A 27418-nucleotide genomic window follows, 5' to 3' on the forward strand; every position below is an offset into this window, starting at 1 on the left:
TGTAGGGGATGAGTTTGAAGATATATGGTGTGCCTGAACATATTGTGCTTTATAGGCTATTATCAGTACCCCAGCTTTCACTATAAGTAAGATGAGACACTTTGGAAGAATTATTACTAATAGTATTGCTTAATATAATTTACATTCTTCTCCCAACATAATCTGAAGGAACCCTGTCAAAATACAGAAGGTAAAAGAGAACAAATAAGTTTTCATAATCAAATGACATACACAATATCATAGTTGGAGGGTACTTACTCACCATGGGAATCACTGCAATCATAGGAACTAAAGCCTGGGGAACATACACATCCCCATTCCATACACTGCCCATTGCCACTGCATAAATTGGGGCATTTTAGTACTGAGAGAACGTCTTCAATTGACTTGCCATATTCTTCTGTGTTGTATTTCCCCTCTTCCAAAATTCTCCTTTCACATTCATTTTCTAAAAGAGCCACAGCTGCTTCTGTCCAGCTAAGATCATCTTTTAGGAGAACATCCTTAATGCACATATCTATAGCAATGTCTAGGCTCTTGCCCAGAAAGGCAAGACAGTGTCTTCCTATGCTGGAGTTACCGAGAGTCTGCTGGCACAGTGCCAAGGTGCTGTATTCAGTGAGACCAGAGGGTGTGGGCCACGTAGGGACAAACTCTTGGTGGACATCCTCAGAATGGTCCTCAGGGAAGAAATAAGTGAATTCTTCTAGGTCACTTTGGCTGAGACTTCGTAAAGCAAACATAGGAAGAAACTCATAATTTATGTTTTGCCGTTTCCATCTGTTTTGTGGATCCCACCTCATCTCTTGGCTGCGGCTACCCTGGTCCTGGGTCTGTTTCCCATTGTCCGAAGTGTTTGGTGTGTGTTGTTTTTCATTTCCAGGATGTGTTTGTAAATCTAAGTCCAGTTTGGTTAGGTTCACGTGCTTTTTTTCTTGAGGAAAGAAATTCAAATTATTTTCTTCAAATGCATACTCATTTATCCCTCTGGTAAGAGCTTCTGAATTAATATATTCAGAAGTGACATCTAGTTCTGGTATCAGGAAAGAGAATTTGACATGTTTGAGATCTCTGCAACCTGAAACAATCTCTGGTTGAGAAACACTGTCCAGGTGATCAGAAGGATATAATGAATTAGTCAGAGAGCAGCTACAATAGGATTGTTTTCCAGATGATGGCGGAGAAATTGGCATTGTGTCAAACATGCTTTTCCCTGGCAAAATCCTTCCAAGTGCAAAAGAGAAAAGAATAGTAATTTGGACAAGAACATTTTTTTCTCAGTAATGTGTTGAAAAACAAACAAACAAAACAAAAACAAAAACAAAAACCCGCAGAATACTGTGTCACCATTCATTTATTTATTTTTTAATTTTTTTTTAATGTTTATTTCTTATTGAGAGACAGAGAGAAACAGAGCATGAGCATGGGAGGGGCACAGAGAGGGGGAGACACAGAATCCAAAGCAGGCCAGGCTCCGACCTGTCAGCACAGAGCCCAATGAGGGGCTAGAACTCACAAAACGCGAGATCATGACCTGAGATGAAATCAGATGCTTTAGTGACTGAGCCACCCAGGCGCCCCCATGTCACCCTCACTTAAACTCTAACATGAATACAATAACAAATGAAAATAATTTACTTTCTTACCTCCATTCATTAATAAAAGCAACACAATCATTAAAAGTTGAACTAATTTTGGTTCCATTTTTATTATGGAAATCATTTTCTGGGTTTTCATCAAAGGTGCCACAAAGTCCCAAAGTGTTTCTATAGTCTAAGCTAGGGGCTCGGATTGTTAAACTCATGCCCCATTCACTAAGATCAGCACGGATAAATGCTCCAGAAGAAAACCAGATCTGCAATACAGAAATAAATCAACTGCATTAAGAGTTGGTATAAAATAACACATTAAATACATTAAATACAAAACAGTGTGTTGAATTTATTTATATATGTTCAATATATCTTGATGCAAGAATGAAAACTCTATATTTCTAACTATTCCTGAATATTTATTCTTAACTATATATTTAATCCCTAATATATGATTTATTAGGCACTGTGAAAAATATTTTTTAGGAATAACTTACCAAGTTAGCATATTGAAATCTTAAAATAAGGCTGCTTAGATTTGACAAAGACTTAACTATGTTGTGTCTAAATGTGTACGGAAAATTGAAAAAAGGTATTATTCCTTCTTAGATCCTTCCCCTAAAGCTTTATTTAGGGGGAAAAAAAACCCAAATGCAAAAAAAAAAAAAAAAAAAGATAACTCTTAATTTAACAGAGATGAAAACAAGTTCAGAAATCAATCCAAAATCTGTAGGAAAAAAAAGGAAAAATACTTTCAACCGTGAAGAATCATACATACTGTGACTTTTCTTCCTAAGTAAGATTCACTTATCTTGATATTGCTGGTTGCATCTTGGCTCTTTACAGATAAATATGGCTGTGATTCATGTAGCTGGCCACTGCACATATCAAAAGTAACTATATCACCTTCTTCTTTGGCAACAAACCCGCAGTTACAGGACACAGGATAGTGAAGGCTTCCACAGTCCCACTGGCGTACATGGACTTCAAAATCACGTGACATACTCTTATAAAGCACAAATGTTCCAGTCTTGAAATTATCATATACCCTGGCATTAATAAAAATCAACTGCATTAAGAATTGGTATAAAATACCACAATAATACATTAAGCACAAACAATGTGTGTTAAACTTATTTATAAGTTTACTTACTTATTATAAGTTTACTCAGATACACTATGTATTTTACTTATTAATCATGCATATCTCTCTTTTGCTTTATAGAAGTAAGCTGCATGAGAGAGGGCACGTTTGTTCTATGCCCCGCCACACCCCCAGCATTTAGAACAGGGATTGTCACTCCTTGCACAATTAATCTTGTTGAATTATAGCTGATTAAATCAATCCCACTATTCTTGGAGGTTTTTCCACTAAAAGTTTTAAGTTTTCATCATAACCATAAAGGATTCTTGAAGGTGGGATCAATTTCTACTTTTTAATACTTGTTCAAATTTTCAGAGTATCACTTGCTATGGAGGATTTCTATCTCTATTTGTTCATATTGAATAATTTTACAGACAATGATGACATTAAAAATATCTTAAAAAGAAGGGTGCCTCGGTGGCTCAGTCATTTAAGCGTCTGACTGCAGCTTAGGTCTGAATGCACCGTTTATGAGTTCGAGGCCCACGTTGGGCTCTGTGCTGACAGGTCAGAGCCTGGAAACTGCTTCAGATTCTGTGTCTTCCACTCTCTCTGCCCCTCCACATCCGCACTGTGTGTCTCTCTCTCTCAAAAATAAATAACCTCCCCAAAAATATTTAAAAAAAAAAGATCTTAAAAAGAATAAATTACCTTATGTCATGAAGAAAATTTTGACTCACCAAAGAGGTGTTCTTAAAATTTTCTTAGGCACATCTTAAAATCACATATTCCCCAGAAGAGTATAAACTGAGTTTAAATCCTTATAGGCAGATATTAATAGCAAGATAGCTTAGATTACTTTTTGGCCATTTAGCCCATTTTATTTGCATTCTAGAAGCAGATATTTAGGTATTTATGATAGCCACAATAGTTTCCCCCCTGAGTATCATTGTCATGAATTAGAAGTGTTTAGTTTTTTAGAAGTGTTTAGCTTTTTAAATAATTTTGTGTTAGTTTAATCATCTTGCCTAAACCAAAAAGATTATTTCAGTATCTTGCAGAAATGCAATATAGTAAATATCTCTAGAGCAAATATTTTAATCATTATTAAAAATAACTGAATGATCAAATTAAAATGACTATTCATATTTGTAAGAATCTTCATTTTTACAAATACAGACTCACTACAAATCTGTATATTTACCAAAAGCTAAAGTTTAAGGCAAAAACATTTCACACAAATAAATCAGTATTTTGAAACAAGCCAGTGTTATCTATACATGCCTTCCTTTCTAATCTTTGTGAATAGGACTAGAAACAAAACAACAGCAAATTCCAAAAGAAGCAAAAACTATTAAAAGAAAAAAACTTTCAGGAAATTACCTGCCATCAAATGTAATTATATGTGGGTCAGTAAATGAATAGCAGTAAGCAGTTGGGACATCCTTTACTTTGATCTTAAAAGCAAAGATATTTTTGGTAAATATTATCATTAATTTTATTTAGTGACATACAATAAATAGCTTAGCAATCTCAATGAATTTTCAAATAATTGCTTTTATCATAGTTATAGAAAACTGAATCATTTAAAATGGAAAAAACTTATTAAGTAATTTTGAAATGAAACGTTTATGAGATGTATTGCTCAAATAAATATATCTTTTTTAAAGCTTCAATTGTGAAGATATTTTTGTAATTTGTCAACCTGGATGCTGTCTGGAATGTAGCTGTTCCACAGGAAATCCTCATTAACTATAGGTTCCACTACAATGTTTGTGATTCTATCTCCGTCTCGAGAAAAATCTGTTACAGCAGTGTAGGACACAAAAGCATGGTTACAGGATCCATTAGCACAGGATGATGTCTGGTGAAGGTCCACGTGACAGGAAGACAGTGCCAAGTTTAAACCTAGCTGTTCTGTACCTATTTTGTGAAAAAATACATTGAGAATTTTTGTAAGGAAATACACCAACAAAAGCATGTAATAACTTGATTAACATGGAAAATTGAATCGAGATATTATTCTCATTTTCTCTTATTTAAAAAATATGGTTGTAATTTTGTCTGAATGTGTAAATTTTGTCTAAAGGTATTGAACTTTATTTGATTTTTATAAGTAATTAATCAACTTCAATATATATGTATACATAGTACTATTTTCAATAAGGTTATAAATCCATATGCACCTTCATAAAATTCAAAGCAATATATAAAATTTATTGTTTGTGCAAAAAAATCATAATTTCACCACCAAAAAGCAAAGTTTGATGTCTTTCTGCCTAACAATTGTGCCTTGGGTCCAGATATATCTGTAATATTTCATAGGGTTTGTACTCATGTTCTATCCATCGTTGAGTGATAGCAATGGTTATTAGTACAGATGATTATTGGATCATCAACTTAAAAATAGAAAAATTAAAATAAATTAAGTAATTCCACACAAGTAATAAACTCTCTATTGCTTTTTATCTCCCAAATGTCTCAATATATTCAGAACCTTGAGAAGCTTCCTTTCCTATGGAAAAAAGGACAGAAAACAATAATTTAGAAAAAAAAATAGTAACAGAAGAGAGAAAGGAACTTCAGGAATTTGTGTAAGTAAACAAAAAGGATAGATTATTTCAAAAACCAGTAACAAGGGAAGTCTGCTATCATATCTTATTAGTAATTACAAAATCCTTCTGAGATCTAGAAAAAAGTGGCTGTTGTTGAAAACTTTTCTATCGTCTTTTCTTCCACACATGATTTTCAGGTGTAAAATTATATTGGTCTGATGTAGGACACTGCACTAGATTCAAAATTACTGAAAAAAAAAGTTCCTCTTTATGCATTTTTTTCCATGGAAGTGCATACTGTTATTATGCACATAAAAAATAACAGAAACATCTAAATTTTTAGCTGGCTCCCTAAAGTCACTGTGGAATATATCTGGCTTGGATATAACCCCTGACATCATTTCCCCTGGTCCACGGTATGAGGGCCAAGTATTGCTCTCTATAAGCCTGTGAAAAAGCAGCATAGTAGTTGTGGAAATACACTAAGAGATACCCACTTGAGCTCTGTGGAAGTAGATATGCAATGAAAATACACTTAAAAAAGATAAGATGAAGCAAATCCAGAATGAAATCCAGAAATTCTCCTCCAGAAAAAAAGGGAAATTATTTTTAACTGACAAATAGCAGGGACATGCAAACTCCTAAAATGTAGATATATATTGCTTTTGTATTATTATAATAATGCCTTTCTTGCTGCAAGAATTGAGAGCACACAAATATAGTTTAAAGTATACTTGCAGCTGAAGGAAATCTCTGCCTGACACAAGTTTGAAAAGGGTCATATTAACATCATCCTCTTCCTATCTCCCCCATAAGCTGTAGTAAAATTTACCAAATATACTTTTCACACGTAGTTTGAAGTAAAATTATGTCAAACAGTCTGAGAGAGAGGGTTTAATTGAATATTTCTGTGCTGAATTTCAAAACACAGTGTTGCTCACAATGCTCCTGAAATCTGAATGAGTGGCTGGGCATTTATTACCTAAGCCTGTTTACTGTCACCTGTCTTGAGACAGCATCTCCCAATGCTTCTCTCTATTTGTACATCCATCTCTTTTCTGGGTGTATCATTCCCATGGGACTCTCTCTTCAAACATTTTTATCCTTTGCTTCTCTGATTTAATTAGGTATAATAGAGACCTGAAGACCTAGACACATCGTATTTGGTGTATTTATTACATAAAATTTTATGTCCTATGGTGAAAAGGTATGTAAACAGAATCTCTCTTAAAAGTCATATTCTAATTTATATATCTCTTATGTGCTTTGGTTTCTACCTCAAAGTCTTAGAGGGAGAAACAGAATTCAACTAAACCCAATCACCGCCATCCATGCTTTGTCCTCTCATAATCTATCGTGTCCTTTGGGAGAATTTCATCTCTCCCTATATGGCTGTGACAATGACATATGTGCAGCCATGCATCACACAATCTATGTAATTTGTAATTTAAATAGAATTTTATAACAAAAGGTCTCAAACACAAGCTTACATTAAGGAGAGAAGTATAAAGACTGTATTAGGAGACCCATGTTGCATAAGCTTGAATTTATGTTAATATAACATATCATACCTCCCTAGTTAGGGGTATTTGGAAAATCTTAAAGAGCAGTTTGTCTCTCCATCTCTGAAAACAAAGCAAAGAAAAAAGTAAGTGGGAGGATGAGAATGAAAAGGAGGAAGAAAAAGATGATGATGAGGAGTTGTTCATCACTGTTTTTTTTTTTTTTAATACATGCTATGAGCCCAGGAGGGATAAATGTGAATTGCAACATAGACTGTTTTGACAGTCAATAATATGGACCCATATCATTAATATGGCTGAGCTATAATTTGATGTAAACACACAACATAATTCATTATATGCATACTCTCCAGTGACTTTTTCTAGAAGAAAAAAAAAGCATTAATTATTATTTGAAATCCAGTAATAAAATTAAGTGAATTTAGTGTATTACCTTGATCAACAGTTTTCAGTTTTAATGAGATTTTGCATTCCTGGTCAAGCTCACTGAATTCAGAACAAATGACAGGTACTGTGCTCTCTATCTTCAGGCGATATTCTTTCCCATCTTCTGATATAGTGCTTAATTCAGGGTGTAACTGGTATAAGAAAATATGTAGTCATATCAAAATAGAATTTATTCCTAAGATAAAATTTTACAAGAGCATTTTTCTTAACAGCTCCTATTTTGCTAAATAAGCTGGGAGTAATAACTTAAGCCCTGAAATTTTCAATTTAATAAGATTAAAACCAAATCTTTAAAAACATTAGCACATAGCAGAGTACACGGAGTCACTGTACTGCCCTGAACTGAGGGATAACTTGGTTCCCCAACATGGTAGGCAGTCTGGTAGGAGTCTGCCTTGATGATTCTGGTTCTGGGATGGGCACTGGGGAATGGGCACAGACAGAGAGAAGCCTATATTCTTTCATTTGTTTGTTAACATTTACTGACTCACAAATGAGTGTGTTTATTCTGAGAGATTAATATCACCCTTAACATAAGTTAGAAATCTAAGTATTTTTGCATATATAAATCAAAATATCATTGTCACCTCAAATATCTCAAGCTTATGTTGCAGCCTCTGTCTTCCTTAGTTGGATTACTAACTACTGAAGTCTAGGACTGGTCCCACCCCAGTTCATGGGCCAATCCTTTTTTGAGGCAGGAAGTTTTTACTCCGTCTGAATTCTTGGCTAGCTCCCTACTAGCCTAATTAGAAACATCTCCTGGGGGCTGACCAATGACCCGGATGTTTTTTGCTGAGTGTTCACCAATGGAGATCCAAAGGTTCTGCCTCCCTGAGGTATGAGCTCTTCTCTCCTCCTACTGTGATTATACTCTTCTGACAACATGGTTACTCTTCTCACTCCTTCCTTGGTCCCTACTGTGTATAAATGGACTTTCTCCAGACCAGTTTTTGTCTAGGCTCTCACAATCTATTATGAGTCCTATTCACACAATCTATTGATTGTCTCATCTTGTCCTTGAACTAGAGATGAGTCCAGGTCAAACTCCAGTCCTGTGGCTGAGACCACAGGGGGTGTACAGTGCCTGTCTGCCTAGACCTCATAATATTGCCCCATTCATTCCACCACTTCTGGATTCCCTGGATGACTGCTCATCTGCTGTAATAGCAGCAGATCCTGTTCTTGGACCTCCCATGATACCAGCAGTGACCACAGACATTGCCTTGTGTAGTTACCTCCATCTTCACAGTTCATAGAGCCCAGATTTCTGGGTCAATTTTACTCTAGTCAGAGGCTTCAGTACCTGACCTGGTACTCGTCTTCCGACCTGCATGCTAACTAAATATCAATAATCTAACTTTTAGACATGTGATAGAATGAATTATGGGAACAAAGCTTTCATTTTTAATTTTTTTAAGTTAATTATTTTGACAGAGAGAGAGAGAAAGAGAGAGAGAGCACAAATTCGGGAGGGACAGAGAGAAAGAGAGGGAGAGAGAATTCTAAGCAGGCTCCACAATGTCAGTGGAGAGCCCGATGCGGGGCTCCAGTTCATGAAGTGTAAGATCGTGATCTGAGCCAAAGTCAGACATTTAACTGACGAGCTACCCAAGTGCCCCACTTTTATTCTAATTTGAGCTATTTCTCAAAAAATATGCAAGTATATTCCAATTTTAGTTCATTAACAGGGGCCCTCGAACAGTGCTGTGCATTAGAATTATTTGGGTAATTTTTCAAAAATATAGACTCTCGGATCTCAGTGTTCAGTCTGTGATGAGGTCTTGGAACCAGCATCCACAGATCACAGTATAGAAAACACAGTGATAGAGAAGTAATCTGTCTGATCCATCCCCGTGGCTACATACCTTAATGCCTGCAAAAAATTCTTGGCTTTCGATGGCTAAGCTTTGTACATGTGGATTCTCCAACAAAAAGATGGAAGCACTACAGAATATCTATGAACACAGTTATGAATAATCATTTAGCAATACAATTATGGGGAAAATATGTGTAAACTATTGTAATTAAGTACTTAACTTATAGTAGATTGTGCATAAAAGATAATAAGAAACTAAACAATTTGAAAACTTGCTTGAAAATCGAGAAAAATTCCACAATTTAAAAATATTACCTATTCAAACCTCAACATAAATCAAAGTGTTGTAGACTTTGTATTTAAGATATATTTAAAAGTGGATAAGTGACATCATCATTAAAAAAATGAAAATATTTTTCAAGAATAAAAACATATCATTTTAAAACCAGAAAGAGGCATCAAGTTATAAGGGTTCATTGATAATTCAGCAAATGGTAACAGCAGATATTCATATGTAGTCATTAAGATACTGACTCATCCAATATCATTTGAGTTGGCACAATTGCCAAGGAAAAAAGAAAAAGAAAAACATTAGTGCTTGGTATTCTGGGGATGAAGGTATTTTTAGGATATGTTAAAAAACTCATTTTTTAAAATCAATACATTCACGAAAAGAAAAAAAAAATGTGAACATACCCTATCTCCGAGTCTGAGATTTATTCCATCCAGCTCTAAAAGAGAGAATGCCTGAACTGTGGTCTCTTGCTTCAGCTCCTCTTTGATTTCTTGAGAAGAAAGCCTAGACCAAGTTATGAGAAATCCCACCGAAGTGCTTGTAGGGGAAACATCAAAAGCACACCTACAGAAAAGCCTGGATTCAATCAGCTCCACCACAACTTCTGGCCTTCCTGGGGGCGGTGGTGGCACTGAGACAAACCGCTGACCTGAGGGGAAAAAATGCATAATCTGTCATCAATCAGGCATCTTAAAGAATGGATAATGGGGGCGCCTGGATGGCGCAGTCGGTTAAGCGTCCGACTTCAGCCAGGTCACGATCTCGCGGTCCGTGAGTTCGAGCCCCGTGTCAGGCTCTGGGCTGATGGCTCGGAGCCTGGAGCCTGTTTCCGATTCTGTGTCTCCCTCTCTCTCTGCCCCTCCCCCGTTCATGCTCTGTCTCTCTCTGTCCCAAAAATAAGTAAAAAACGTTGAAAAAAAAATTAAAAAAAAAAAAAAAGAATGGATAATGACAAGCAGAAAGCTCATGGAGACTGCGGCTCAGGGATTTATATTAAGAAAAGTAAAATACATTCAGAAAGATAACTATTATCTAGCAATCAGCAAAGCAGCACATTTTTATTTTTGACCCAATAATCACAGAAATATTGATAGCAGAGAAACTTATCAGCTCATCAAGCTTATATTAATGTACTTTGGATGTGTCTACCCTTGAAAAAAGTCTAGCTCTTGAGCATAAAAGTAATTCACCTCCTTCTAAGTGATTTATGAAAGATTTCCCTTTCTAAAAGATTGAACAAAGAAATAAAATTAAGGGTTTTTTTACGTTATAATTTCTTGCTTAAAAAGTAGGCACTTATAGGGGTGTCTGGGTGGCTCAGTCGGTTGAATGTCCAGCTTCATTCTGCTCAGGTCATGATCTTGCGGTTTGTGAGTTCCAGCCCCGCCATCGGGCTCTGTGCTGACAGCTCGGAGCCTGGAGCCTGCTTTGGATTCTGTCTTCCTCTCTCTCTGCCCCTCCCCTGCTTCCTCTCTCTCTCTCTCTCTCTCAAAAATAAACATTTAAATATAAAAAAAAAAAAGTCATTATAATGTAAACTCAAAAGGCTTACTATTTTCCTCTTATAACTCAACCCATCATTACTCTGGGTTGAAAGAGCAGCTCATTACGGGACTGATTAAACTGTTGAGTGAAATACATCAGGTGTTAAACAACAGTCTTACTCTTTTCATTTTTCTGATGTTAAAAATGTTTGAAATTTTCTCTAGGAACTTGGGAAGATTTTGCAATTTTCATCTCTGGTCATTTGTAAGATTAAATTTAGGGATCTAAAATGTTTCTAAATGAGTTTTTTAAATTTCCTTTGTTTTAGAAAAGAGAAAAATATCCAAGTGATAAATTTTACAACATTTAAAACATGTGTTAAAATGTACAAATTTTTTTTAGGATATACATGGTCATTTTACAATAGTTGCAAAAGTAATTTTTTTAGTCCTCTCATAAATTTTTGAAAACTCTGAGGGATTCTAACCTAAATATAAGGGAAAAAATAACCTTGTGTATTTTAAGATATTTTAACTTGCTATTTTGTTAGATATTCAATTACGAAATCCGAGTAGCAAATGAATTTTTTTCAAACTAATCTGAGTAATAAATATTGTTGTTTTTTTATTTTGAGAGAGAGAGAGAGAGAGAAAGAGAAAGAGAGAGAGAGAGAGAACACACAAGCAGGGAAGGGGCAGAGAGAGTACCAAGCAGGGTCCGTGTTGTTAGCACAGAGCCTAACTCGGGGCTCAATTCCACAAACTATGAGGCCATGACCTGAGCCAAAATCAAGAGTTGGATGATTAACTGAGCCACCCAGGCACTCCTAATCTAAGTAACAAATACCTTGCCAAACATCTTAAACATGAGGTCAAATCATTATGTTCACATTTGAAAGAAATAATAGACTACTCTTTAGTACATTGGTTTTTAAAAAAATTATATATGAGGGAAAATTTCCTCTTACATAAATTAGGAAAAAGAAGTTCAACTTATTTCCAAACAGGGAAGAACTATCTATGTAAATGATTATTTAGAGTAAGAGATGACCGATAACTGAAAAGAAAATAATTCATGAAAATTAAAATTTTGAATCACTATTTTAAATGGCATCAACTATCTGGGTGAAAAAACAGATCATTGCTCACAACAATGTAGAGGAAAGAAACTTTGTCAACATATATTTAAAACAAAAGTTTGCAAAAACAAGAGATAAATTATTTCTGCTTGTACCTTTTTGTCAATTCTGATATTAACAGTTGCTGGATATGTTAACATATTCTCTACTTTATCCTGAAGCTGTTGACTTTTGATTCAATATTTCCATTCAAGGGTTATCTCCCCAGATTGTGTATGATTTTGTATAGCATTTTTTTCCAATAATTGCATAAGCCTTCTGTACAACATACATACATAGCTTAAATTTATTGCTTATTCAGAAAAGAAAAGCGATTTCACTATAATATATGTATATGAGAAAGATAATCCAAACCTATTATGCAGGTTATATATAAAGTATAACAAATATACTTTATGTTTAATATTACTATTATTAGGGATATTGTTTTGTTCTCTTAAGAACTTAAATCACAGTGTTTAATTAAACTGAGACTTTCAGATAAAATAATAACTTGTTTAAAGAACAGTAGAAAAAGGAGCTGGAAAATCCATTTACAATTGGAATAGAACATAGAAAAACAATTCAGAGGGATTTACTTTGAGTGCTATTATTTTGTTTTTTGAGAGAGAGTGCAAGTGAGGAAGGGGCAGAGAGCAAGGGGGAAGAAGACTATTAAGCAGCTTCCACGCCCAGCATAGAGCCCATGTTGGGGTTTGACCTCCCAACTGTGAGATCATGATCTGAGCCAAAATCAAGAGTCAAATCCTTAACTGACAGAGCCACCCAGGCACCCCTTATTTTGAGCATTATTATAAGGGTAGTTTTCAAAGGCAAAACACATTAATTTTTAGAACTGGTATCTAAATATTATATAATCTATCCTGATTTGTTTTTTGTCATTATGGTTTATTTTATCAAACACCTTAGTTAATTATATGTCAACAATCCCATATTCATTTATTATATTCTCATATCATCATCAATATACTTGACCAATATATCCCGCAAAAACGCTAAGGTTTCAATAATAATCTTAATCTCTTCTCATCCTTTAAGTAGATATCATAAATTTATTAGACGATCTATTTAGAGTTCTTTTAAGAAATACTGACATAGGATTTTTTTAGTTTGTAAACAACTTCTAAAAATTTAATTTAGAAAATAAAAAAAAATACAGATTTGAAGGAGGAGAAAAATTACGAGTACCATTAACATTTTTGGTGTTTATCTTTCAAGAGTTATTTGGTATAAATGCAATCGCTTTCAGAAAATAAAAATGAGATTGTGCTACATATTTTGATTTCTTAACTACAGTATGCTATTAATATTTACTAATATCAAAGAATGTATTCCTGAATTTTAATATTGTTTATAGAATATTTTATCATGGGTACACCGAAAATATTGAATCATCAGCAGTTATTGTATATTTGCAATTTAGTTTTTCATATTATTAGAAAAATGCTGTTTTAAAGAGAATACTTACATGCTTCTTTAAATATTTCTATAAGCTAGACTTTTGAAAATGGAATTGTTGAGGACAAATATATGTGCATTTTTAATATTGTTGCGATATACTGCCAAATATTTCCCCATAAAAGAATTCTACCAATATCTGTAGGGTATGACATGCCCAACTCCATATATTTGCTAATTCCAGGACTATTCCTTACAGGCAGGATAAAGTGATTTTTATTTTTGATAGTCATGAGACTGAGGTGAAGTCAAATAGCATAACTAACATCTAAGTAAGTTACAGAACATAAAAACCCATTGAAATGGGGGCACCTGGGTGGCTCAGTCAGTTAAGTGTCCAACTCTTGATTTCAGCTCAGGTCATGATCTCACAGTTTGTGAGACTGAGCCCTGAATCAGGTTCTCGGCTGACAGCATGGAGCTTGCTTGGGATTCTCTCTCTCCCTCTTTCTCTCTGCCCCTCCCCCTGCTCATGCTCTCTCTCTCTCTCTCTCTCTCTCTCTCTCTCAAGAGAAATGAATAAACAAAACAACTTTGAAATTGTAAGTTTATAAATTGTTAAAAAAAATAAAATTTGATACTTACGAACACAGTCACCACTAATTTCAATTTCATCAGGGTCACATGGGTGTAATTTTGCATCAGAAATAGCTGCAAAAGGTTAAGTTTGTATATTTATTCAATTGAGCATAAAGATATAAATACATACATAAATATCTGAAATTACAATTCCTCGGAGAAGTATGTTTCAATAGACTAAGACTTACTTATTCTCATTTTTATTTATAATAAAATTTTCCCTTTTCAGGATGAGATCAAATAGAGATAATTTAGAATCATATTTTAAAACAACTACAGCTTTCATGTCTTGTTTCCTAAATTTTAGTCTACACTATTAAGTAATGAAACTAAAATTTACATAAATTTATACAACAATTGGTTTGAACCACTTCTGTGGAACTTGTTTCCCCTATAATCATGTGCAGGGTTACAGAAATGAGTTGACAGCTGTCATGGTAATAACTATAACCCAATGCCAAACTAGGTTCATTGGAACAAAGGTAACTACTCGAACAAAGACAGGCTCATCAGACTGCTTCTTGGAAGAATTTAGAATTTAAACTGAGAGACAAGGACTTGAGAGCAGAGTCAAGTCAATGATGAAGTTCTACAGGAATGTGTATAGACTCTTGTTGCTAACCTCATGGGAGGTGCTCTAATGCTCATATCTTCTGAGGCCTTCTTATTTAACTCTTTCTCAGATTCAATGACACATCCTAAAATCCTTAGAGTTCATGATTTTTAAACATTATTTCAACTTGTTTTCTGTTATTTGTAACTCAAACTAATGATTCATTGTGAGTTATACCTTTTTTAAATTTTTTTTTAACGTTTATTTATTATTGAGAGACAGAGACAGAGCATGAGCATGGGAGGGACAGGGAGAGAGGAGGAGACACAGAATCAGAAGCAGGCTCCAGGTTCTGAGCTGTTAGCAAAGAGCCCGACACAGGGCTTGAACTCACAAACCGTGAGATCCTGACCTGAGCTGAAGTCCGACACTTAACTGACTGAGCCACACAGGCACCCCTTTTGTGAGTTATATTTTTACACGCATTTTGATCACAGTTCATTTTTAAAAATTTGTGTATAAACAATTTGTTGAAACTACTGTCCTTTTTCTAAAGAATTGACTATATTTAGTGTTGAAAATCAGTTGATTATACGTGTGTTGATTTATTTCTGGGCTCTGTTCTTATCCACTGATCTATCTTGATGCAAACATAACACTTTACAGATTAACTTTAGGATAAATCTGAAAGTCACTATAAATTGCCCAACTCTTTTCCTGATCAAGGTAGTTTGGGGTATTGAAGATATTTTGAATTTCCATATAAATTTTAGGAAAATTTGTCAATCTCCAAAAAAAAAAAAACTTGCTGAGATATTGATTAGGACTGTTTTAGAGCTATAAATTACCTTGAGAATTGGTTTCTTAACATTGATCTTTGTTCCATAAACATGGTTTATCTCTCCATTATTTTAAGTTTTCCAATTTTTCTCAGCAAAGTTTTACTGTTTTCACTTTATAGGTCTTGTGCATCTTTTTCCATATTTATTCCTAAGTATTTCATATAGTTGGTACTATAATTAGTATTTTTAGATAAAATTCCTGCTAGTACGTATATAAAGAAATACAAATGATTTTTACATGTTGATCTTTTTTCTTTCAGTATTACTTCTTACTAGCTCCAATAGCTATTTTGTAGATTCCACTGGATTTTCTAAATATATGATCATACCATCTGCATTTATATGTATGAGGGATATAGTTTTCTTGAGTGTCTGTGTCTTGCTTTTACTTTGAGAGTATTGTTGGCTCTACAGAAGTTTTTTGGTCCCTACTATTCATTTTTCTGGAAAAGTTATGTAAAATTGGTATTATTTCCTCCTTTATTATTTGGAAGAATTCCCAAACCATCTGGGCCAGGGTTCTTGTTTGTTTGTTTTATTTTATCTGTGGAATGGATTTTAACTAAAAATACAATTTGTTTAACAATTATAGGGCCATTGAAATTATTTTTTCTTTTGAATGAGCTTTAGTATCCGTGTATTTCAAGAAATTTGTCTACTTCATTTAAGTTGTCAAATGTATTGGCAGTTATTCATAATAATTCCTTATTCTTATAATTCTTTTAATATCTGGAGAGTCTGTATTTTATCACCTCTCTTATTCCTGATATTGGAAACCTCTGCCTTTACTTTTTTCATTTTGTGTATTATTCCATTGATTTTCACTCTGATCGTTATTTCCTTTCTGCTTACTTTGGGTCTCATTTGTGCTGCTTCTAGTTTCTTAACATATAAACTGAGTTGTTTTTTTTTTTTTTTTTTACAGATCCCACAGATCTGTAAACTCTCTTGTTTTCACAGTATATTTAGGGGTTGTTTTTTTTTTTTTTACTAACATCAAACTTTTTCTTATATTCTAATTTCCTTACTCTAGGGCCTAGCATGTAATCTATCTTGGTAAATGTTTCTGGTGCACTTGTAAAGAATGTGGGTTGTTCTGTCATCTGTGGAATCTTCTCTAAATGTCATTTAGATCAAGTTGATTGATAGAATCTTTCCACTCTCCTCCATTTTTTTTGTTTTTGTTTCTATGTGCTCAATTATTGACTGATGAGTGTTAATCTCCAACATGAACCATAAATTTGTCTATTTCTTCTTAAAGATCTGTAAGTTTTGCTTCCTGTATTTTGAATTCTGTTTTTAGGTACATAAGTATTTAGAACCATTTTATCCTGTTGTTCAGTTGATCCTTTTATCTTTAGGAAATGACCCTTGTTCTTCTAGGTGATATTCTTTGCTCAATAATTTACTTTGTCTGATATGTACAATGCCACTCTAGATTTCTTGTCATTTGTGGTACCTAAGTCAATCCTTTTCTTTCCTCATATTTATAACCTCATTTTTCTTTATGTTTAACATGGGCTTCTCTGGGCAGCCTATAGTTATAGTTGGGTGTTGCTTTTATTATCCAATCTGAAAATTTCTGACTTTCAATTGGGGTGTTTAGATCACATATATTTAATATAATTATTGATATTCTAGGGTTTAAATCTATCATGTTGCTATTTTCTATTTGTCCTTTTGGCACTTTTCACTTGTTTCTGTATCTCTAAAAGGTGTATTTTGTGTATCTTATCTATTTTATTGGCTATTAGATACACACACATATTTTAGTGGGTGCTGTAGGGTATATAGTATATGTCCTCAATTTCTCATGGCCTACTTCCAATTGATATAATGCCTCTTTGTATAGCATAAGGACCTAATAACCACCTTGCTAAGTACAAACGTGGAAAATATGAAAAAACATTTTCCAATGAACTTTTCTCAGTAAATAACATATATAAATCTTTTGGCTTGAATGGCATTGATTATAAGTGTAATCTTGAATTAGTGTTTCTTGTCTTCTTTGCCTTATAGAAATTGTAGATAAAGTGTATGAAAATTATATGTAAGTTATAAAAAACAAAAGTCATAAGAATATATTATTAAAATGGTGACAATTTTCTTTAATTTGTGCTGTTTTGATAACGTTCAAAATTTTTTTTAATATTTGTTTATTTTTGACAGAGAGAGAGAGACACACACAGAGCATTAGCAGGGGGAGGGGCAGTGAGAAAGACACACACACAGAATCTGATGTAAGATCCAGGCTCCGAGCTGTCAGCACAGAGCCCAACACAGGGCTGTAAGAACTCATGAACTGTGAGATCATGACCTGAGCCAAAGGTGGACGTTTAACCAACTGAGCCACCCAGGCACCCCTGTTTTGATGATTTTTAAGTTAAATATACCTGATGGATTGTTGCCTATCCAATAGCCTATTAGCTGGTGACAGAAATATGTCCAAGTAAAAAAGGAGATTTCACAGATTGCCTCTGAAGACAGAGATAAGCCAAAGAATTCTTCTGAAGTAGTTGTGATAAGACTTCTTCCAAATAAGCTCCTTAAGGGGAGGTAAATTCCAGTTAGCACAAGCTCTCTTTTTATCCTTTGGGCTTCCCCTTTTATCCTGTCTAAAATGCACATAAAGAGCAAAAACTGGACCTTCATCTCGTCACTGTGAAGAAAAAGCCTAGAGACTCCTAGAGACTCACAGAGACCTCAGCCTGACATTGTAAATGGCCAAGTCATCATCAGCCCGGAACATCTGCTTCAGATTCTTGGTAAGCAAGAGAAAGAGACACTTAAGAGGATTATATGATTCATTTCTGTTTGCTATCCAGGAATTCTAATTCAAGTTTAAATAGTATTTCAAGGTAAGCTTTTATTGGCACATCAGAGAAGATAATTCATGTGTATATCGATTAATAACTTATATACAAAAAGTAAAAAATAACAATCTTCTCCCAGAAATTCTCTTTACTTAAAACCAGTAGGAAGACATGAATATGAAGAATAAAAGAAATACTTTTGAATATTCAAACTTGAGAAAATGAATGGGCGGGAATGACATTAACAGGACATATTTTTTTAAGTATTAACAGCATGTCAAAAAATGCAAATTATATGTATTGAGTTTTTAAATTCAATGTAAACAATATTTTTGTCTAAGTGACTGCTTTTATGATATTCCATGATATAAAAGTTCTGTTTTCATTTTTAATAGTAATCAATATTTCTTAAAAAATAATGTAGATATGTTGTTGGGTTTTTTCCCATTGAAATACCTATGCAATTTTCCACAAATACTTGGTAATATTATTAGAAATTTTGTAAAAATTAACTATTTTGATGACAAGAATATTGAAAAATACTAAAAAGACATTTTTCAAATCTCTCACCTTGGCCACTCAAGATGCATCTCTCTGGATTCTCTCCTTCCTAATGGATAACATTAGCTCTATTAACTGAGCAGTTGCTGTCCTTCCTGAACATACTGCTTTCAACCAGGTGTAGCTGGCTAGCAGCTGTGTAAGAAATGTGAAGACTTACTGGCTAAAGCTCTCAGGATAATTCTCTTAAGACTTCTCAAAGCACAGAATAAAATGAAGAGTTCCCTAACTAGCAGACCCTGCTGCCTTTCCAACCCATGTCTTGTAATACTCTGCTCACTCTTTGCGATCCAACATCTCTGTGCTACTTTCACTCTTGGGAGCAACACCACACTTATTGCCTTAAGGTCTTTTACGTGCTGTTGTTGTTGTTGTCTGGGATGTTGTTCCCCACACTTTTTATCTGACCCAGGACTGTTTACCCTCAAACTCTCCATGTCAATGCCCTTTTCTCAGAAGAGGCTTTCTTCTGTGGTTCCTCATTATAAATTTCACCCTCCTTCACCTTTGGTATTCTCATCTACAGCAACTTTTTTTTTCTAATTTTCATTTTAGAGAGAGAAAACATGAGTGGGGGAGAGGAGCAGAAGGGGAGAGAGGGAGGGAGGGAGGGAGAGAGAGAGCGCGCGAGAGAGAATCCCAAGCAGGATCCACACCCAGCACAGAGCCCAATGTGGGGCTTGATCCCATGATCGTGGGACCATGATCTGGGTGAAGACCAAGAATTGGACACTCAACCCACTGAGCCTCCCAGGCACACCTACAGCAACTTTTAATCTTCTCATTCACACCACTCATTGCAATTTGTGGTTCCATGTATATTCCTAGCCATTGTTTTGCCATATCTATTATTTGTAGGTTTTTTTTGTTTTTGTTTTTGGATAATCTAACAACCTCAAGATGAAAATATTCATAGGCATTACTAACACGATTGTCATTGTTTGCTAAATCAAGTGTTTGGCCTAGTTTAAGAGCACTAATCCAGAACAGTATCTCCTAGCATTTTCAGTCTCCAGATAACATAGTAGAGGGATATTGGTTTCCTCCCATAATTTGGTCACATATCAGCAAACTTTCTCCATCCCCAACCAAGAATAAATCCCTCAATTATCAGCTTCATTCCTGTCTAAGCAGTCCAAGTAAAAAATCACCATTATGTAGCTTCTTTCCATTTTGAGCTCTTTGTATCTGAGGAGGTGGGTCACTAGTTCTATTAAACACTTCTATTAATGTGCATTTGTTGTGTCCTTACTTGGTACTGGGCATGAGGTCATGAGACCTTGATATAAAGGGTACATTGCCTTCAAAAAGTTCACAGTCATAATTGAGCACAGAGAAAAAAAACCCAAAAAACTCATTAAGTTCAATTATCTATTGTGAGCTCCATGATGGTGTATTATGGGAACTACCCTCTTCTCCAACATCCTTAGTCAACAACATGGTCAGTGGCAGCCTCACGAATCCGCTGTGCATTTTATGTCTGTATATCTCATGTCCTTTCTTAGATAACAAGCCAAAACAGAACTGTTCATTCCTTTCTCTCTCCAACTAATGTGTTGCTTTCCTATCTCAGCTGCTCAAGCAACAAACCTAGGCCTTGTCCTTGGTTCCTTTCTTTCCACCTTCTCTCATATCTAATGCATGAGCTCTGCCTCCAAAAGACATTCCAACTCAATAACCTCTTCTCTTTGCCACTAGTCTAAACCATTTCCTCCTTCCCCAACCTTTGAGCCACCACTGTCTTTCCACAGCCTCTTCAATGGAGTCTTTTAAATACAATCCATAGATCATATTCACCTATTTTAAATCCCATTAAGGCTTTATACTGCAGTTATGACTAACTCTAAGTTCTTACCACAGTCAACATACCCTACAGATTCTGTCCCCTTCCTACTTCTCTGATCTCATCTCTGAAGTCTCATCCATTCAGTCTTCCTGCCATGTTGTTCCTCCTTCAGTTCACTGAACAGCCATCTTCATACCTGTCTAAGGACACTGGCATTTGTTGTTCTTTCTACCTAGAATGCTCTTTCCCCATATGTCTTCATGGATGGTTCATTCTCATTCAGAGCTCAGCTCAAGTTCATCAACTGTCAGAGAGACCTTCTTCAGGTACTCTGGGTGAGACAGCATCCTTGTGCCAGTCAATCACTATTGCACTGACCAGTTTTCTCTAATTTATAACACATTTTGCTTCCAAAAACAATTTTATTTTTTATTTTCAGTTTGTGATAAAAATTTTATTTAAAAGTAATTTTAAATGCACATAAAAGTTGCAAAAATAATATGGAGCTTTCCTGGTAATAATACCCTTTCACTAATGTTAACATATTACAAAACCATGATACATTTGTTAAAACTAAGAAATTGATCTTAGGACTTTATTCTTTTTTTTTTTTTTTAAGTTTATTTATTTTGGCGGGGCAAGGGGAGAGGGGGAGAGAGAGAGAGAGAGAAAGAGACAGAGGTAGAGACAGAGAGAAAGATAACCCTAAGTAGGCCCTGTGCTGTCAGCACAGAGCCCAATGTGGGGCTCAAACTCACAACCGTGTGATCATGACCTGAGCTGAGATCAAGAGTCGGATGCTTAACCGACTGAGCCACCTAGGTGTCCCAGTTAGGACTCTATTCTTAAATAAACTGAAAAGTCTATTTGGATTTTACCAGTTTCTGCTAACATTCTTTTCTGTTCCAGTATTCAATCCAGGATATCATCATATTGCATTATTCATCATGTTTCTCTAATCTTTTCCAATCTGTGACAGTTTTTTCACTCTCTCATGACTCTCCATGATTCTGACACTTTTGAAGAGTATTTTTCACAGGTGTTTTGTATAATATTTCTCACTTTAGATTTGTATGAATTTTCTCATGATTATACTGGGGTTATGGCTTTTAGGGAATTATACCACAAAGGAGAAGTACATCTTACTGCATGTTATCAGCAGGTAACTGATATCAACATACATTATCACTCATGATATTAACCTTGATCACTTGGTTAATACAGTGTCTACTACGTTTCTCCCTTATAAAATCACTGTATTTTCCTTTCTATACACTATTATTTGGGAACAAGTCACTAAATACTGCTCACAATCAAAATGAAAGGAATTAGGCCCCATATCCTACGTGGGATACTAACTACAAATATTTGCAATTCTTCTTTAAGGAAGGTTTGTCTCCTTTCTTCCATCAATTTATTTCTCTAATCATGTCTTGATGTAGTAGGGACTCGTGGATATTTATTTTATTCTTTGAGTCATATCCAGTTTATTTTTCTATGTCTGAGGCACTCCACTAGAATGTGAGTTCCACGAGGGAAGATATCTTATTTGTCTTGTTCATTACCATAACCCTAAGGCCTAAAATAATTTCTGGCAAAGGATAAACATTCAATCAATATTAATGAATGAAAGATGAAATAACTTAAAACACATTTGCATGATATCTTTTTGTGTGGAATAAGCTTAGGAATTCCCTGAGCTTGCACCCATGGGTTAACAAGGCATAAAGAAATAGGAAGCCACAGAATGAAAGCATCAAAGATTAGGTAAACAGGGAAAAGGCCCCCAGTATAGGACAAAGATATAGGAATAGGAAATTTCAGGATGAAAACATCCAAGATGAGGTAAACAAGATTAGGTATTCAGGGTGGAAGCAGCCCCCAACATAGTACAATAGCAGAAAGCTGCTTTCACAGGAAGGAAGGACCAAAATAGGTAAACAGGTAAAGAGGGCTATGGATGGCAGCAGGGCAAAGTTGCCCAGAGTGGAGCTAATTAGCAAAAGAAAGGTGCCTTGTTGACCCTGACTGTAGCATGCTCTTTCTGTCTTATTCCCTAGGCTAGCTAAGATAAACAGACTCATGCCTGCCGTAAACAACCATCTGCTTGGCACCAGGACTTTGTTTTGTATTGACCCAAACCCCTAATGCCAAATATATTCAAAAGCCCCTTTCCCTCACACCCATGAGTTAATGTTCACGGTTTCACAGTCTCTTTGTGCATGTCCATCATGCTTGTAAGCCTTCTGATCCTAATAAAAACGAGCAAGGACCCTTACTCGTGTCTCGTCTCTTCCTTGACATTAGCCTCTCTTGCATTTCAATCCTGCGTCCGCTCTCTTGCTGGACAAGAGAGAACTCCAGACCCAGAGTCTATGACATCTTTCACTCACCATCCTCATCCTTTAATTAAAAAGGGTGAAAGGGCATGAGGAAACCAAAGAAGTTTTAACAAGCTCAATCGTTATGTTCAATGGGAGGAATGGCAAGAAATCTGCTTTGATACTTTCACATCAGCAAATATTTCTGAGGATCTTAAGATCTTGGTAAAGAATCCTAAACAGATTTGGCCAATTTAAACCAGAAATTTAGCTTCACTCTAGCAATAGAGGCAGACCAAGACTCAGTGAGATTTGTATTATCTCAACACAACCTATCCAGAGAATGGCCCAAACAGAGCAACACACACAGTTCTGTGACTAGTAGTTCATGGATATTACTCATGTTTTCTTACCTTCTGCACAATATCCCATACAACCTTGAGTGGGCTGTAGTAAGTACACAAAAAATTTTCCACAGTTTCTTACAGACACTGGGATTTGAAAAAGACAGCAGTCTTTTGTAGCGTTAAACAAAAAATGCCATGTGGCACAAGCTGTCAGTTGCTTGATCTCTCCAGGTGAAGGCAGTGTCTCTGAATCTCTCAGGGATAGCCAGATGGGGGCCTGTGTTCCACAGTGATTCATCTTTTGCAATAGAGAAAACAAAAGTTGAAAATCCAAGTTATTTTCACATGTGATAGATAAATCAACTTTGCATTTTTTTCTGAACCACCTTTAAAATATTAACTTATCATTTAAAAAAATCTAATAACTTGTACCTGTACTATAAAAGTAACTTTATGGAATATTAAATTTAAGGTAGATTGCTCATAATTAATATAACCTTACTCAATTTAAATTTATTCTGTGTTACTTTTGTATTATGAACAAGAGAAATTCAGTATCAGATAACTTACTATCATAGCAATATATTTTAAGGTAAGATAGGTGAATCTGAAGTTATCTTAATACAGAGCAAAAAGATAAACTCACCTTGGAGATTTCTTCTGAAATTACTAAATATAGTATATGTAAGAAGTTAATGCACAGTTTAAGAGGTATCAAAAATCAGGGGAGAAGGAAAGGACTGTTCAGAATTTGGTGATGAAACAACTGGTTGGCGATTTGGGGAAAGAAAGGAAGTTAAAGCCTCACTTGAAGCCAATTAGCAAAATCACTTCCAGATGGAAAATGGAATTAAACAGAAAACTAATCCAGGAAAAATAAGAAGAAACTATATATGACTTGGGAAGGACCCAGGCACTTGTTAAATGCATGACCTTGGGACAGAACTCAACATCCATCTTTTCCTTTTGTTCTAGGTGGATTGCAGAATGTACCACACTGTACTATGGTGAGCTATAAACATAATTATGTACACAATATAATTTCTACATAGCAATGACTCAGTAATTATTAGCCAGATTATAGCGCTCAGTATTATTATTATCCCCATGCTTAATAGCAAAGGAAATCATAAAGGAAAAGACTAATAGTTGTGTTTAAATAATAATTTTAAAAATATAAGACAAATAAGAATTTAATAGGAAATATTATTTAATAGGATTATATTGTCACATTATTATACTTATTTTATTTTAATGATATATTATTATCCACTTAAAAACTAAGATCACAAGGGCACCAGGGTGGCTCAGTAGGTCAAGCATTTGACTCTTGGTTTTGGCTCAGTTCATGATCTTGCAGTTCCTGAAACTGAGCCCCGTGTCGGGCTTTGCACTGACAGCACTGAGCCTGCTTGGGATTCTCTCCCTCTCTCTCTCCCCCTCCTCTGCGGTCTCCTTCTCTCTCCTCTCTCTCAAAACAAATAAATATTATTAGACAAGGTACTTTTATCTACTGCTACTGAAGTGAAATATTAGCATTATATTTTCTAAAAACAATTATATGTATCAAAAAGATACTAACCTTCACTAATTTTACTTATAAAAATAATCTTACTAAAATACACTAGTGATAGAATATTATGTTCAAAATTAATTTTAAAGAATATTCAACAGCATAGGAAAATGTTAATGCTTTAATGGTACCTGAAAAAAGCATGTTATGCAATTTAACATGTAGCATGAACCTTAAAGAACAATATGAAAAGAGGGAATGACAGAAAAATGTGAATGGAGGTATGACTATGTGGGTGGATGATGACTGAATGAATGTTATTCTATTAAATGTCTCTTATTTTCTAAGTTTTCTGTAGTGCACATTTATTTACACAGACATGTATTATCCTGTAGAGTTAAAAAAAAATCACTTCTCCAGTTCAATGCTGCAAAGCCTTGGTTCAAGTAGGAGATGAAAGAGTGGGGGCAGAGAACACTTCCTCATGGGGGCACAGACCCAGCGGAATCATCTCACCTTTACATTTGTGTCAGGTTCTAGATTCAATTATAGTTAGTTCAGGCAAGGAAAAAGAACGCAAATATTTAAGGATGTAGTAAATTTCCTGTAATTTCTTCAAATTTTACTTTTAAATTCTGATTTTTTTTGTTTATCACAAACAAAATGCCACAAAAGTGACAAGCAAATAAACAAAAAGGAAAAAATAAGATAGCCACATGTCACCAATTAAAATTAAATATTGTTAAAATTTGGATATTTTTACTGAGTTTTTTTACATTGCATGTTTAAAAGGGAAAATAATTCCTGCTTCCGCATAATTCACAAAAGGTGAGTAACAATAAGGGGAATGAACCTTCTATTTAAAACTGACCAGAAATGAAGTACTTGGAATACACATGATTTTACTGTTAGCAGGTTACTTGTGTGTGGTTCAGGACGTGAGCTCCGGAGACTGGTGGTCTGTGATCAAAACTTGGGTGTTTGACTGGGTAGCTGGGTAACTCTAGTAGGAGTGTTTCACCTAAGAATCTATGTTTCCTGTGCTATATGATGGAAATAATGATGACAGGTTACATTGTAGAGCCATTATAAAAACGACATAAGATATTGTAGGTAAAAACCCTTGGTGGACTGCATGAGCATAGCATTAACCATTGTTATTACTATTACTATGAGAACAGGGAACATGGAGATACCTCTTTGGATTAACTCAATCTTGATACACAAGCAAAAACATATTTTAGAGTGAGAAATAAACTGGTTGTAACAAGATTCGACCCTCATGAAAACATACATAAGAAAAAGCACATGTAGTTCTTAGTGAGTTGAAATACCTCAACACATTTGGTTGGCATCTCAGCAGGTCTGTCAAAGATGAGAAACCGATACCATCCGGGAGACAGGGAACGGTCACACACCAGGTTTTGAAAGGGAGAATGCTGTAGTTGCAAAGAGTCAAAATGCACACTTCGGTACGGGTTCTGAAGAATCTGGTGTCCCCCAGGAGAGCACTCTTGAGCTAGGAGGGAAAGACAGTATCTTAAGTACGTGTTTCCTTCATTAACATGGGTTAGCCCTCAATTAAAATTGATTCTTTCCCCAAATTAAACAAATAATCCACAGCTGCACATAAGGACCATCAGAAATGTCAGGGTCTCTTAGTAAGTCAAAGATGTATTCCACTTTTCATAAAGGCAATAATCCAGTCAGCAAACTGTAGGATGTGCTTTTGAGGTACTTGAGCTTCAAGAATTTTATTTTCATTTAATTTGGACAGTTAATGTTGTTATCACTGTTGACATAGGTTTTTGTTGTTGTTGTTTTTCATTCTTTCCGTCTGAAGTTACAGCCCCTATAAGCCTCCTCTTGAGGATGGCCTTCCAGGTTTGAATGCCATTACTGACCCTCCATGACCTGTTTTCCTTCCCAGTAACTATATGTCCCCCAATATCCATCTCTACCAAGTCCTGAAAGGCAACAAAGTAAATTAAGCTTTTAATGCTAATCTAATTTTTGCAAAATGCCCTCCTACTGAAGCTTCCTGCATTCTTCAGTACAGGAAAGAATATAAAGTTGTCAAGCTTTTTTCTTTCTTTTCTTTCTTTTTTTTTTTTTTTTTTTTAAGATAAAGTATTGGAATCCCTTTTTACTACCAAACACAGGAAAAGGAATGGGGTTCAGGGGTACAGTTTTGAAGGCGAAAAAGAAGAGTTCCGTAGTTTTTTGGGGAAGTTGTCTTAGCAGCACTTGGCCTGGGAGATACTTCTGTGAAACCCACAGAGGCAGAACATCAGGCTCCTCTTCCCATCAAGAAGACAGAAGCAGGGGCGCCTGGGTGGCTCAGTCGGTTAAGCGGCCGACTTTGGCTCAGGTCATGATCTCGCGGTCTGTGAGTTCAAGCACAGAGCGTTGGGTTCTGTGCTGACTGCTCAGAGCCTGGAGCCTGTTTCAGATTCTGTGTCTCCCTCTCTCTCTGAACCTCCCCCGTTCATGCTCTGTCTCTCTCTGTCTCAAAAATAAATAAACGTTAAAAAAAAATTTTTTTTAAAAATAAAAAAAAGAGAGAAGCAGATGTCAGAAGAAGAGACGTCCTAGAAATATGACTCTTGTTTGAGCTTCCTGTACTCTCGAATGATAGGGAGCAGAGAACTGCCCTTATTTGGGTACCAGAGTTTCTTGTTGACACAGTAGGTAGAAAATCTCCAAA

The 27418-nt window shown here is 35.2% G+C and overlaps 1 protein-coding gene across 6 annotated transcripts in view; it reads right to left on the reverse strand.

Moving 5' to 3' along the window:
• VWDE (von Willebrand factor D and EGF domains) overlaps positions 1 to 27418 on the reverse strand; it is a 77099-nt gene that overhangs the window by 41058 nt on the left and 8623 nt on the right. For all 6 annotated transcript variants that reach the window (XR_006211393.1, XM_042967373.1, XM_042967384.1 and 3 more), the window contains exons 2-12: positions 26046 to 26230; positions 23265 to 23496; positions 13982 to 14047; positions 9717 to 9964; positions 9070 to 9159; positions 7188 to 7332; positions 4382 to 4599; positions 4060 to 4133; positions 2371 to 2641; positions 1647 to 1855; positions 263 to 1224 (exon numbers count right to left, since the gene is read on the reverse strand). Coding sequence is in view for 5 of the 6 variants with exons in the window: in XM_042967373.1 (XP_042823307.1) it covers positions 263 to 1224; positions 1647 to 1855; positions 2371 to 2641; positions 4060 to 4133; positions 4382 to 4599; positions 7188 to 7332; positions 9070 to 9159; positions 9717 to 9964; positions 13982 to 14047; positions 23265 to 23496; positions 26046 to 26230 (2700 nt within the window). In the remaining variant the exon portion in view is untranslated. The remainder of the gene's footprint in view (positions 1 to 262; positions 1225 to 1646; positions 1856 to 2370; positions 2642 to 4059; positions 4134 to 4381; positions 4600 to 7187; positions 7333 to 9069; positions 9160 to 9716; positions 9965 to 13981; positions 14048 to 23264; positions 23497 to 26045; positions 26231 to 27418) is intronic.

This window comes from Panthera tigris, chromosome A2 (genome assembly GCF_018350195.1).
Source record: "Panthera tigris isolate Pti1 chromosome A2, P.tigris_Pti1_mat1.1, whole genome shotgun sequence".
Lineage (NCBI taxonomy): Eukaryota > Metazoa > Chordata > Mammalia > Carnivora > Felidae > Panthera > Panthera tigris.